Consider the following 14,034-nt stretch of genomic DNA (forward strand, 5'->3'; position numbering starts at 1 on the left):
TCTTTATGAAAAACGAACTGACACCACGAAGGGGCTACTGTTGAGGACTTTATTCTTTCGAAGATCCTCAAAACACTAATTCAATAGTTATTTTCTATCTTGTTTCATATGTTGTAGGACTAATGTTGAAGGTAGGTTTTAGCTGAAGTTGTTGACAGACGTAGACACGAAGGTAGCAGCTTCGGACAGACAGCATGCATGCACAACTGACGAAAATGAGCAAGATCATAAGGAGTCTTCAAAACTTACATGTCAAGATAGAAAAAGGAAGAGACAACATTACCCTCGATATGCCTAATAGTTCGAATGTATAGGCTTGAGGGCGTTATTGTAATTTTATTGAAGTTATACCGCACGCTTATAAATAGAGGAACAGTTCCATGCATTGTCCACACTTGTTGATCGGAGTAGGACTCATCACTCTATCTACGAAGTTGTATTCTCTTTACCTTCTCTTTGTAATTTTGCGAAGCTTAAGGCTGTCCGCAGTGAGGGACTCTACCCGGAACTGCGCCCGGGTAGAGTCCAAGTTTTGCTGCAGCGGCACACTCTACCGCGAACTGCAACTATTCCGAGGAGGCCTCGAACTCCAAATATGGCGTCGTGCTCTATCCTCTCTCTTCCCTCCACAAACGCTGGCAGCCCGAACAAGTGCCCTGGAGGACTGCCATCACCGGTACAATAAAAAATGGTAAAATAATAGGTAGTTGGTGTAGGGTTGAGATATGGAGTAAATATGACTGCGGAGGATTGTGATATAGAGTAAAGAATTTTGCTGACAAGGACAGAATATTCCTTTTAGAGTAGAAATTTAGAGTTATACGAGCGCGGACAGCCTAAAGTACTCATGTAAACTTCTGTTTAATAAAAAATAAGAAAATGTTAGAATGACATCTCTCTAAATTGAACCATGTGATTTACATTCAATACATGTCCTTTGTTACCCTTATTAACATTTTGATGTTTCATCTGTTTGTTTAAACCTTCATCTTCATCCTTTTAATTTTACCTTCTCCTTGAGAATGATGGGCTAAAAAGATGAAATGAAGCTCGATCTAAACGTGTTGCCTTGACTTTTAATACCTTCAAGAGATTAAAATCAAGTGCCCAACAGATGCTCCACCACCAACCCTATTGTACAAGCATGATAGACCATTGTTGCCCTTAATGCATGTTATATGATAAGAAAAGATGCTAGTAGCAAAGGTAAGGTTTATTCTTAGACACACCAAACAAAAATAGACCTAAGAATATTTGGTTTGCTGAGTCTTTGGCTGAGAAGTTTGTAGACCCCCATCGAATTTGGTTGCCTAAATCTCAAGCTTAATCTTTCTTACATGTAAGAAGTACAAGAGTGGTAAGAGTTATTCGGCAATTGATAATGGATGTATACAACATATAATCGGTGACTCTTGGAAGTTCACCACGATAAAATGAAGTGGATGATCAACAGAAGATAATCTTTGGAGACAACTCAACGAGAAAAGTCAACAGTTTGGGCAAAGTTATAATTTCAAATGATCACTCAATTCCTAGCGTGCTCTCGGTTGCATCATTAAGTTTCAACTTGTTATTTGTTGGATAATTATGACTTTTAATACATATTCACATATAAAGGAGTTTTTGTATCCAAGAAAGATCATAATGAAGTTATATTCAAAGGATTTATATATAACAATGCATACTTACTGCTCGTCACTTTGGAAGATGCCAACGTGAAGACATGACTATTAACCAAAACTTCACTTGCGTGGTTATGGTATTGAAGGTTTGCTCATGTTGAAATGTGAACACTTCAGAAATTATTGAAGAAAGTGATGGTTAGTGGTACGAAAGATGTTATGTTTAAAAATATAAACTTTGCAGTGCATGTAAAGTCCGCAAGCAAGTTGCAAATACATGTCCAAACATATGGAATCAACACATAAAGGGATGAAATGAAATCCTAATGGAATATTAGTGGTACATCATGCCAGCCAAATCATAGGATAGAAAACTTTCCTTCACCAACATTATTCCTCCATAATTCCTGTAATCCAAAGAAGCACTTATTTCCCAACCTGTTTGTGCAAACGTGTGCTTTAGGTTAGCGTTTCCCAGGACGCTTTCAGTCATCTGTTCGTCTGCTCAACGAATTTGCAGTCCTCGGTGACAACTGGGCAAGTTAAGAACGTTAAGAATCTCAGAATGCCACAACAGAAATTTCCTGATGAAACGGTTCGTTCAATAAAGCAATTTCTCAAGTATCTTTTTTTAACAAAAATAGCTGTATATTTTTCCTCCCTAGGAGTCCCAAAACTTTCTGATACACAGTATGAGAAATAAAATTGAGCTCTGAATTCAAGCATTGATCAACGTCAATGCCTAAGATATATGAGAAGTTCCCAGCCGGCAGCCGTGCTAAAGTGTCACCATGAGGATCCTCTAATACGTTGGGATAGAGGAGTCGGCTTTAACCGCATAGGCATGAATTCCACCCGCAACATTGTAAACTTTTTTGAAACCCTGCAAAATGGTGGAAATGAGGATTAAAAAGCACAATATTATTCACATATACAATGAAGAGTAAGCACCAATTACCTGTGACTGCAACCATTTAGCCACTTGCATTGAGCGCATGCCATGGTGGCACTGAACAAAAAAAAATTTGGCAAAGGGTCATCAAGTGACAAGTGGTATTATGCACCAGTGCTCTAATATTATCAATTAACCATCTCGATTTTCTTGACAGTAGAAAGTACCAGTTTTTTTTCAAAGTTTAAACAGGTGCAGTACTTGTACTTAAAGCATGGAAATCTATATACTCCTATTCACTAGGTCATTGCCACTACCATTAACTCAACGTGAGAATACTGTCAGCAAGTTTCATGGAAAATAATTTACCAGAACATAAGTGTCCTTTTGAGGATTAAACTCGTCTGTCATAACTGGTCCCCAGGTCCCAAATTGGCGGAGCGGTAGAACCTTGAAGCCTGGAAGTGAAGCTTTCTCCCTGCCATGCAGGTAGTAGAAATTCAACATCAACCCAGCAAGAATGAAAATAAATAAAAGAATGAAACTCAACCTGGTAATCACAATATCATTCCTTGAAATGCAAGAGAACCACAAAAAAACATCCTAGCTGAATCAAATAACTGCACGTCCCGATCCATGTGCTACAACTATGTGAGGTACACTCTAAAATTTGTGCAATTAGGATCTTCCAAGTATGAGGGGGTTGACATACTAAATGGTCCATATACGAGATAAAGCTGCAGTTAATGTTGTTTGTTTTAACAGCATTAGCCTGATAACTTACATATTTCCTTTTGAAAACCACAAAAAGATGCTGCAATTATTGAATAATTTAACATTTATGATCCAGCCCATTATTTGTGAAATCACGCCAATATACGGACATGACTCTCGATTCTCAAACAAGGACAAGTCCCAACTTTATCCATTCTGGTTAACACATAACCTATCACCTTGCAAAAAAACATCATGGCAGCCTTTGCAAAAGTTACTGGTCTTTTTACCATAACGCAATATCAGCAAATCATTTGCATCCTCATTCATGAATTACATTCTAAGGACAAAAGGCCACACATGTCTCACCCAGAAAGTTGGGGGCACTTATCATGAATGCCATGTTAGTTTGATGATTGTGTGGAGACAAAATAAAAGGAAATGAAGTATAATGATGGAATATCTTACACTTCATCAGGCTCCCGAACATCAATCAATTGAGCTTCTTCGAGAAAACTAGGGTCTTGCAATTTTGCGTGAAGCTCTTCTGGGTCAATGTCTTGCAGTACGCATTGATCCCTGCCATTTAGCAAGGAACGCATCAGTTTCTGTCCGTGCTCTCCTAATTACCAACACACAGTATTTCAACACTAGTACCATCTACCTCTCAGCAAGAACTTGCACTAGATGCCATCCAAATTTTGTCTTACATCGTACAACTTTGTTCAAAGGAGCACTAAATGCTGCCTCCTCAAATTCTGGTACCTGCCCAATGCAAGTTTGAAAGTTCAAACAACAACTGGACAAATAGTAAGGAAGTATATAAATGGAAGGACAGACGAGTGAATGAAAATCTACACAGATAATTCGGTGGCTCATAACTTTAGGTGACAGCCTTCAGTAAACAGGTTGTACAAAACTACAAATGTTTCCAACAAGAAGAAATTATTTGCAGTAAGGGCCGTAAGGCTTCTATTTTGGCATACGGAAGATGAAGTGGCCGTACGAAAACAATATTATTTTCTTGATTATCAATTGGTTGCCAACTCTAGTCTTGACATGTTGAAGGAATGAGTAAATACTTATTACATTACACAAGCTAATGGAATGTCAGGCCAACGCAATGTGCTATGAAGCATAAAAACTTTTAAATTGACTGTATAGATTTCATCAACACTGCCGAGGTAAAGAAGGTAATAAAGGCATGTAAAGGCTAGAAGAATATCGTCTACTCTATCAGTATGCTAGAAAAAACAAGTTAATGTTGTACCATTTGTCCCCTTCGAACCCACCCAAGCATACCACCATTTTCTTTGGATGGACATAAGGAGTGCTCCACGGCTAAATCACTCAAGTCTGCTCCTGAGATGTTCAATAGTGTCATTTCCATTGCAAATGCATATGTTCCCAATTAACCGAAACTCTCTGTGTAAGCTAGCGAATTAAATACACGGTCCAAACAAGATTAGAATACCACGCAAAAAAGTACATACAAAAGCAGTTTGAGAATCAGATGGCACCTTCTGCAATGATATTCTTTTCGAGATCAACCAGAAGCCTGACATCCTTTTCACCAACAAGCAAATGCTGAACTAGCAGTTCTTTCCCCTCTCTTTGGACGCTGCCGGCAGCAGTGCAGAGAACTAAGAAGCAAAAATCTGTTTGAGTTTCTCAATTCAACCTTAAATGCAGCAACATTCCAAATGCAAGCATGACAGTAACCAGTACCCCATACCCACGTTTCAAGATGGAAAGTGGGAAACATTCATTTCCACCAGGTAGCCTTCACTATACGATAGCAAAATCCTGACAAACTGCACAACTAAAAATGCCAGGGCCAAATTGTCGGTGAATTTTCTGAACATGGAGCTACTAGAATATGCTAGGACCTAGGAATTAACTCCCGAGACTAGCTACACACAAGACAAAATCACTCTTGGAACAACCCAGTGACCCACAGAAGTAAAGTTTCGGAATCATTCCCATGAGCCATGATAACACACTAGAGAATCTATTTGAATACTATATGCTACAAAGCGCAATACACTGAACAGCTCATCAGAAACAACACCCCTACCGCCAGCCTTACTCACCGCGCGTGGTCGGCCTGGGGTGGCCACGGGTTCCCCAGGGACGCATGGGCGCGGCAGGCCACCTGGCGGAGAGGGAGGTCGGCTGTGTCTCCCTGGCCGACGGCGACGGCGGTGCGGAAGCCAGAGGCGCGAGGGCGGCGAGCGGGGAGGCGCACCCGAGCCTCGCGAGCGAGAACGACGCCGAGGAAGCGGAGGAGGGAGACGGGGTTGGGCGCTGGAGCTGCGCCGCTGCGCGGGCACGAAGACCAAACATGGCTACCCTGCTGAGGAAGGGGAGGAGGGAGATTCCTTTGTTGGGGGAAGCTGGATGCTCTGTGCCTCTCCCTTCGCAGTGCTGCCGCTGCCGCTGCCGAACCAGAAGGGGAGGACGGAGGAGGACGCCGGGCCGGCTCTTCGTCATACGATGGGCCGGGCCTTCCGCTCCTTCCTTCGTCGACCGAAAAATGTTATGGGCCGAGAAGAAATAGAAAGTGAGCCCACGAACTCTGGCACTCCAGTCGGAGTCGCGTGATGCATGCGTGCGTGGGTCGAGGGTGTTAAGTCTCGCCGGTGCATGCACGACATGGTACAAGAGAAGAACGCACGCATCCCGCGGCATGCGTGTATCTCTGCGGGGACCCCCAGGCTAGGCCAGCACTCCGGTCGGAGTCGCGTGATGCATGCGTGCGTTGAGGGTGTTAAGTCTCGCTGGTGCATGCACACAGGGGTGGATATCGAGCCAGCTCGGCTCGGCTCGACCGAGCTCGAGCTGGCTCGTTAAGGAAACGAGCTGGCTCGGCTCGGCTCGTTAAGCAACCGAGCCAGAGAATCAGCTCGGCTCGGCTCGTTTGCGAGCTCGAGCTGGCTCGTTTAGCTCGCGAGCCAGAACAAAAAATATTATACATGTATATATACAACAATATAATCAATTGCTAGTTAATTTTATACTAATTTAACACTAGAAAAGACTAACAATACTCATAATTTTATATATCACATCATTTAAACTCTAAACTAACATAGTTCATCACTTATTAATTCATTCAATACAAGTATAGACTTTGTTTTACAGGTAAATGCTAGCTCATTCGAGCTAACGAGCTGGCTCGAGCTCGTGTCGAGCTGGCCCGTTAACGAACCGAGCTAAAATGTTAGCTCAGCTCGTGATAAAATTGAAACGAGCCGAGTCGAGCCGAGCCGAGCTGGCCACGAGTCGAGCGAGCTCACGAGCCACGAGTATTTTGCCCAGACCTACATGCACACCACGGTACAAGAGAAGCACGCACGCATCCTGCGGCATGCGTGTATCTCCGCGGGGATCCCCAAGCTAGACCAGAGATGGGCAACGCGAGCGGTCGGGCGGAAGACCTCGCGGACGCCGACATGGACGACGGCAACAACGTGCGTCGTGCCTCTTCCTCCTCTGCGGGCTACGTCCGGGGCGGTGGGTCGTCATCATCCCCGCCGGCGAGCCCGCCGCGGCCGCATTCACCGCGGATGTTCGTGCCTCAGGTCAGATCTCTGGTGATTATGTCTCGCCTCCTCGAATTCGAATTATTAGCCTCGGCCGACGGTTCCCCATCGGCACGACGCACGTGTGCGTGGTCAATCGCTTGGGATTTGGATCGGGTGTTCGTTCAGCATGGAATGTTTTTGGTTTTTGTTGAGCGCTCGTTTAATTTGGCTGAATGGCTGCTCGTTGAGGGTGCGACGAGCTCAGAACATGCATGATGATGCGCCATGTCATTAACTAACTATTAATGTTCAGCCTTATGTCTCTAACACTCCAACGTACGTGAAGATAATAGGGAAAGCTTTGTCTGAAATAGGATCAGGCATCAAGTAGTACTCCGACTCCCTGAGCTTACGAGACTATGTCCAACAGCTTACCTATTTTTATCTTCATATTTAAACTCTACTATACAAACAGTGCAGACTGCAAAACAAAATTTTGGATGATCATATGGATGAATTGTTGAGCCAGATATGGTCTGAGGGCATGTTCGATACTATTTAATATGAGGTCTCTTGAGGTGTCTATGTGACTAATTTAAAAAATACAAGAGATGAGCTCTTCTCTAAGAGCCTGTCTCTACACAATATTTTTATACATATTGTTTTTAACTGTATTTATGGTCTAGAGGCTCAGGATTGTATCATATAGTATGTTAAGTGTCTTTTATACTTAGAAAAAACGGATCACCATCTCATGGTTGTACATGTCCAGATAGCATGGGTTTTCTAGTAGTTTTATCAGCATCACTCACTTGTATGTCCTTAGGTCATTTTAACTTCAACAAGGTCACTCAAAATAATATCCATAATTAAAATCATACATCATTTAAAGTGTTTAGGACATTAAAATTAATTAAAATCCAACAGTTAAGTCTTAAATCATGTATTTTAGAAAACAAATAATGTTATTAGGAAAAAAAAAGTTGAGGGTGATGTAAAAAACAAGAATATGCCACTAAAAGCTGGGGTGTAGTATATTTTGATCGCTTAATGATTTGTCATATATTTTTAATGAAAAATTATAAAACAAAACACCTTTGAAGCTATTTTTATGAGTTGTGTTGGAGATGTTGTTAGATCTTCCTTTCCTAGAGAGAGCAGTATGTTAATATGAGATGGTGTGTGTCCTCCTATTATTATTTTCGTTGCAAGGAAAATTAAGGCTAGTTATACGTGAACTGTAACCTCTTGATTGGCTAAAAACTAGCTTTTATTGATGTTAACTATATTGTAGATTGTACATATACACATGGACATTGATATTTGTGTTATTCAGATTTTGGTGGAACAATGCAGCTTTGCTGATTCATTAGCAAATTTTCCAATGCTTGCTTAGTACTTATATGTTTCAGTTTCAGTTGTAGCATTCTAGCTCATAGCATGCATGATTCTTCGACCTATCATTTTTCCATGGCAAAATGAACTGGAGTATTCAATATTTCAGAGTCCTGTAACTCCGTTGCAAAGAGCTACAGAAGTGCCTCCTCCGGTGTTCAACCAAATATTGATGAATCAACAACAAGAGGATTCTGATGGTCCGCCTCAAAAGAAAATTCCCACGTTGCTCATGTGGACTCTTGGAGGGAGGAATATCTACGTTGAAGGATCATGGGACAACTGGACATCAAAGTACAGTCAGACAAAAAATATATATTTGTTTCCATTTTCTCTCATGCCTCTAAAACCTATCAATAGAAGAGAATTTATTCTGACTGGCGATATATACATACATGGCAGGAAACTCGTTGAGAAATCCGGAAAAGATCACACCATTCTTTTGATGCTTTCATCTGGAGTTCACCGTTATAGATTCATTGTAGACGGAGAAAGAAGATTTATACCTGACCTTCCCTGCGAAACTGACAATATGGGTCAGATTGTGAACCTAGTAGATGTCCATGTAAGTGTTTCCCCCTTTCACACTGAATATCTAACTCCACTTACTGATTGTTTGGATTTGAGCTTTATTGAACTCACCATGCTTTTAGAGGGTGTTTGCGACTGCAGCTCCAATTTGAAGCTGTAATTTATAATACTCGGTCCGTCCTAAAATGTAGTTCTTTCTAGCCCTATTTTTTCCGTCCACATTCAAAAAAATGATAATGATACAAATAAAATTCATAAGTTGATTATTGAATGTAGGTTTAGTCTAGAACGAATTGTATTTTGTGATGGAGGGAGTGTAAATTTAAATAGTTTTGTATTCAAATAATAAACAAAATAATATATGGAAATGTGCCATGATATAATAGTCGTGTGTTTTGCATAGATTAAAGATATACTTAATTAACCACAGGAATCAGGCACAATGCATATGGAAAATGTACCATTTACAATTTTACATGATGTAATAGTCGGTCAAGTCCGTTTGTTCGAATGTTGCATTATAATCATCCTCTGTAGATTATTACAGACCAATAAACTGAAACTAATTACTCACTGAACTTCTGCTTGAGAGAAACCCAAATTAAACGAAATCACGGTTTAGGCTTCCAGACTGTTATAGGAAAAGAACCGAAAAAAATACAACTGTGTGGAGAGGCCATCTGTAGAGAAAACACCGTGTTTCAATTTTACCAAGTTGATTGCTCACTGCATGTACCTTCCTTTGTGGTAAAACTCCACCACTGTCTAGCTGTTGCATGTAATCTTACTGCTTGTTTGTAATCATGCAGGACTTCGTTCCTGACAGCGTGGAAAGTGTGTCTGAGCTGATGGCCCCTCCCTCCCCGGACTCCAGCTACGGTTTCCATGTTCCCGGCGAAAAGGAGTTCTCCAAGGAGCCTCCTCAGCTGCCGTCCCAGCTCTACCTCGGCGTGCTGAATTCCCGGAGCACCGAAGAAGGCTGCGCGAGGCCGAGGCACGTCGTCCTCGACCATCTCTACATCGAGAAGGGCTGGGGCGCACAGCCGCTGGTGGCCCTCGGCTACACCCACAGGTTCCGCTCCAAGTACGTCACCTGCGTCCTGTACAAGGCCATCGAGCGGTAGCCTGACCATTGCTGGCTGTGCTGTTGTGGGCCGGCAACTATAGCTAGCCGTGGTGGACTTGGCAGTTCATTCAGGTTTAGAAGTCTCTCCTGCATAATTCGTTCATCTGCTAAACTAAAGAGGTGGGTGCAAATCCATGTGAATCTTGTTTTTTTTTTAGCTGCCAGAGCTTACATATTCTTATTATTCGATTGTTTTGTTGGGGGATAATGGTAAATTCGACGGCTTAGTGCCGGACAGTAAGGATGCCAGTCTCATGCCTGCTTTATTGTCACTGTGCAAATGGTGGAGATTTTACGCTGCTGTTGGTCTGCTTATTATTGACTAGAGTGATTTTTACTACTCCTAGCGGCTAGCGCTCGAGAAAATTCCGGAGGGCCCAGTTGGGCCGGATCTCAGAATTTTTGGTATAGGATATCAAAAGCCCAAGAGCACAAGACGTGCCAAAATCCGAAAACCTATAAATCGAGGGGTTCCTTTGAAAACATATTGGAATTTTGGCACTCCGCGTCGCAACCGCGTCGGGGCTACATTCGTCATTTCCGTCGTTTGGAAAAAAAGGCAACTGCTGTCCAGATTCCCTTAGCTTTAGGGCCCCACGTGTTGGCATCGTCTGGCAAAAAGCCACTGACCTCGTCTTAACGGAGTTGTTCCCAAGTTACCAAAACGCCCCGCTTTTTTTTATCTCTATATATGACGACAATACCTGTTTCTATTCTGGAATTTATTTATTTTTTCTTTAAAAAATCCCAATTTTCATTGATGAATGATGATTCGTGTTCTAGCGGCTCTCATAAGTACAACACAATAAGCTCATAAGCGCTACTACTTGAGAAATGATTTTACATTTCACACAAAATGATGGTTTTTATGCAATCAAACTAGCACCTAAATGTAAACAAAACATGCTTGTCATGTATCTCCTTTAAGCGCTATTTTGAGAACTCTGTTTTTACAATGAATTTATATTTTCTCACATAAATTTAATTCATTTTTTCTTAGAAAAAAAAAAGAAAATCCTTGAGAAAACAGAGTTCCCAAACTAGCCATAAAGTTGCACGGAGTTTTCTTCTAGCGAGATTACATCAATTGTTTGAGGTACAAGTATTTCGTATATGCCAAATTATTAGCACCCTAGTTATTTAGATTCTTAAATATGTTTTGGGGTAAAAATATAACATACCATGTTATACCCAACTTTTGTCAAAGATTTAGGAGAGTTTTTTTAATCGAACTTGATGTTTAGCGCCTAAGAATTTTATTGGTACTTGTAAAAAAAATGTTAACATGCCCCCATTAGAATGTAGGAAAAAATGGGAGAAAAAACTATGATTTCAATCCCTATGAATTGATTTGTTCTATAGCCTTTGTTTTGCTAGAATTTGTCTGAAAACGTAAGAGTGGGTTCGTTTTCACACGAAAAGATCTACTCAAATATCATTATTCCTTGTTTACACCCATAGTTCATTCAACTACCTATTTTATGTTAATTTTTTCTGTTTTCACTCCTCCAGATATCTATTCTTCTTAACTTTTTTGTTTTTCACCCCATAACTTTGCATAGATATTTCTATCTTATTTATGTTTTTTTCTATTGTTGACTTTTTCAATATGACATTCAAAAGAAGGTTGCTGATATTTTTCCCAATCTTGCATTTAAAGAGGACCATACTTAAAAAGACTCTAGAAGCTTTGAGAGCATCTCTAACAATACCTTAAACTAGTGTCTCAAATTAAAATACAAGGCTGTACGCAGAAAAAACTACTCCAACAATGCTTCATTTTATAAAATTTGGTCAAAATTTTTTTAGTGCACTCTCTTATATGTCTCAAATATACTACACCACAATGTTCTGCCCTATAATCTAGATTTGGGGTTTTACTATTGGAGCAGAATATTTTATTGGTGCTCTAAATCAAATAAAATATAACCATTTTAAAATTATAGGGCATTTTTATAGATCACGTGTTGTTGGAGATGCTCTAACAAAACCATTTAAAAGATGAACGTTATCAATGTAATAATATTTTGATCTGTAGTGTTTATAAATATATATACAATAATTTTTAAAAACTTATAATAATATCATTATTGTATCATCAATCTATAAACAAATTTAAGTTTTCATTAAAAATAGTAAGTAGTCTGACATTGACTTTTTTTTCATTCGAGAAGGACAAACTGGAAAAGAAATATAGCCCAGGGGTAGTTTTGGGAAAAAAGATATTTGGATGCTGGCGAATGTGACGGCCACGTCTAGTGGAAGCGCGTATAAATCGTCCCTTCTTTCTTTCCTCACCCGCCCCTGATCCACTCTCCGCTTCCCGCTCCGATCGACCTGCTCCCTCCCCACCACCGAGCCCATGGCGGACCAGCTCACCGACGACCAGATCGCCGAGTTCAAGGAGGCCTTCAGCCTCTTCGACAAGGACGGGGATGGTAAGGTTCCCTTCCCTCCTCCCCTCACACCCCTGTTCGTGTTCCTTCGGATCGGATCTCAGTGGTGATGTTAGACGTCCGCGGCTGCCTACGTAGTGGCATTGCCGCCCGAAAGGTTTGTTTAGGTGGGGTAGATCCGAAACAGGCCGGATCTGGACCATGTCCGCGGCGGGGCGGCGGGACTTGATCGCGTAGCTGTCGTGTGCATTTCTCCCTACCAGTGGCGGAATCGGCGATGTGGACCTAAGGGCTAAGGCTTATCTGCTGCCTTGACCATTTCGTCGCTGACAAAAACAAAGTGACAATCATGCCGTTCTCTGTTTGTTTATCTGGATCGTTATTACGCTGTGAATCCTGCGATATGTGGCTAAGTGATTTTTCTTCTTTTTCTGGGGGCAGTTTAGCCTTTGACCCAGTCCTAGGTGTGGTCACTAGGACTGTGTAGCATGATGAGTGAGGTTGCAGCAGGCTGATTGCTAGTGGACGTTTTTTCCCCAATTTGTTAGGTTTTCACGCTCCAGGTTGTGCAAGTAATTTTGCTAGTGATTGTGTGATCCATCTTCAACGTTGAACCTTGTTTTTCCCCCTAAAACCCCCAACAGGAAATCTTGCCCCGACTTCTATTGCAAAAATTGTAACGCTTAGCACCCTGATTGACTCAATTCCTGTCACTAGGCATGCTCGGTCAAAAGCAGATGATTTACCACTTAGAAACTGCCCTGCCCCTGCTTTCCACATAGCATTTCGAACTTTTTGACTACTATTGACACCCCCCTAACTTGCCGAACTATTTCTCTCTTCAGCTACTATTTACCTAGTTATAATTACATAAATGTTTGTGTGTATCTTGTGCAGGTTGCATCACGACCAAGGAGCTGGGCACTGTCATGCGCTCGCTGGGGCAAAATCCTACAGAGGCTGAGCTCCAGGACATGATCAACGAGGTCGATGCTGATGGCAACGGCACCATCGATTTCCCAGAGTTTCTCAACCTTATGGCTCGCAAGATGAAGGACACCGACTCTGAGGAAGAGCTCAAGGAGGCCTTCCGTGTGTTTGACAAGGACCAGAACGGCTTCATCTCGGCCGCCGAGCTCCGCCATGTCATGACAAATCTTGGTGAGAAGCTAACTGATGAGGAGGTGGACGAGATGATCCGTGAGGCTGATGTCGATGGTGATGGCCAGATCAACTACGAGGAGTTTGTCAAGGTCATGATGGCCAAGTGAGCCACAGAACCATAATCTGAAGGCAGAGAAGATTATGCATTGCATATTAGTCAAGATGCAACTTTTTATTCCATCGACTTCTAGTGAAACATTCTGCTAGTTGTAGTTGCTGAAAAAGGCAATGTAGTTCCTGCTTTGTTCTTCCCTCCAGTGTGTTTTCAGAACTGTTGTTTCATGTGAACTTGTAATGATTGCCCTCTCTGCTGTGTCTTGATTGCAGTTAAAATCATATGTAGTTTCACCCCACCCACACATCAACTTCTGTTTCACGCTGTTTGTATCAATGGATGGCCCGTTGTTTTTAGTGCAATGATCTTTAGTTACCGTGGCATATGCTCTTTGTTTAGTGCAAATTTATTTCAAACTGCTGGTCCATATTGTTGGTTTAAGATGCATGACGTGGACTGTTTATGAATTATGATGCTCCTTGTGCTAGGTGAAATGCAGTCTCGTCCTTTTCTATTGCTGGTTAGGTTGCAACTATTTGTTGTTGGGTGAAAGCTACATGGATCCTTGAAGTGGTAGGTACCAGCTACCACATGCCCACCAGGTCTTCTTAA

At 41.6% G+C, this 14,034-nt stretch overlaps 3 protein-coding genes across 4 annotated transcripts; 2 read left to right on the forward strand and 1 right to left on the reverse strand.

Annotated features, from left to right (window-relative positions):
• Positions 1-2,188: 2,188 nt before the first annotated feature.
• Positions 2,189-5,750, reverse strand: LOC100216575 (Rhodanese-like/PpiC domain-containing protein 12 chloroplastic). 2 transcript variants are annotated; one of them, XM_020540330.2, is made up of 8 exons: positions 5,322-5,750; positions 4,749-4,871; positions 4,499-4,584; positions 3,893-3,993; positions 3,697-3,807; positions 2,884-2,992; positions 2,581-2,631; positions 2,189-2,505 (listed from the first exon to the last, which is right to left on the reverse strand). In XM_020540330.2, exons 1-8 carry the CDS (start codon positions 5,719-5,721, stop codon positions 2,425-2,427), a joined length of 1,062 nt encoding a protein of 353 aa, XP_020395919.1. In that variant the 5' UTR covers positions 5,722-5,750; the 3' UTR covers positions 2,189-2,424. The 2 variants fall into 2 exon arrangements, with proteins under 2 accessions (XP_020395919.1, NP_001346968.1); NM_001360039.1 differs by having other exon boundaries at positions 2,190-2,505; positions 4,499-4,590; positions 5,322-5,655.
• An 804-nt stretch (positions 5,751-6,554) lies between these two features.
• Positions 6,555-10,080, forward strand: LOC103633589 (SNF1-related protein kinase regulatory subunit beta-1). The gene is made up of 4 exons (XM_020541058.3): positions 6,555-6,812; positions 8,260-8,444; positions 8,553-8,715; positions 9,491-10,080. The coding sequence occupies exons 1-4, from the start codon at positions 6,639-6,641 to the stop codon at positions 9,803-9,805; spliced, it is 837 nt and encodes a 278-aa protein (XP_020396647.1). The 5' UTR covers positions 6,555-6,638; the 3' UTR covers positions 9,806-10,080.
• A 2,027-nt stretch (positions 10,081-12,107) lies between these two features.
• Positions 12,108-13,805, forward strand: LOC100381315 (uncharacterized). Its single transcript, NM_001174195.2, has 2 exons — positions 12,108-12,245; positions 13,101-13,805. Exons 1-2 carry the CDS (start codon positions 12,170-12,172, stop codon positions 13,472-13,474), a joined length of 450 nt encoding a protein of 149 aa, NP_001167666.2. The 5' UTR covers positions 12,108-12,169; the 3' UTR covers positions 13,475-13,805.
• Positions 13,806-14,034: the final 229 nt, after the last annotated feature.

This window comes from Zea mays, chromosome 7 (genome assembly GCF_902167145.1).
Source record: "Zea mays cultivar B73 chromosome 7, Zm-B73-REFERENCE-NAM-5.0, whole genome shotgun sequence".
Classification (NCBI taxonomy): domain Eukaryota; kingdom Viridiplantae; phylum Streptophyta; class Magnoliopsida; order Poales; family Poaceae; genus Zea; species Zea mays.

Coding starts and splice junctions, on each gene's coding strand:
- LOC103633589 (XM_020541058.3), top strand. CDS start 6,639: ATGGGCAACGCGAGCGGTCGGGCGGAAGACCTCGCGGACGCCGACATG. Junction 6,813..8,259: donor CGCGGATGTTCGTGCCTCAG/GTCAGATCTCTG, acceptor TCAATATTTCAG/AGTCCTGTAACTCCGTTGCA. Junction 8,445..8,552: donor TGGGACAACTGGACATCAAA/GTACAGTCAGAC, acceptor CATACATGGCAG/GAAACTCGTTGAGAAATCCG.
- LOC100381315 (NM_001174195.2), top strand. CDS start 12,170: ATGGCGGACCAGCTCACCGACGACCAGATCGCCGAGTTCAAGGAGGCC. Junction 12,246..13,100: donor CTTCGACAAGGACGGGGATG/GTAAGGTTCCCT, acceptor TATCTTGTGCAG/GTTGCATCACGACCAAGGAG.
- LOC100216575 (XM_020540330.2), bottom strand. CDS start 5,721: ATGACGAAGAGCCGGCCCGGCGTCCTCCTCCGTCCTCCCCTTCTGGTT. Junction 4,585..4,748: donor AAAGAATATCATTGCAGAAG/GTGCCATCTGAT, acceptor TCTCAGGAGCAG/ACTTGAGTGATTTAGCCGTG. Junction 3,808..3,892: donor GTGCAAGTTCTTGCTGAGAG/GTAGATGGTACT, acceptor GCTAAATGGCAG/GGATCAATGCGTACTGCAAG.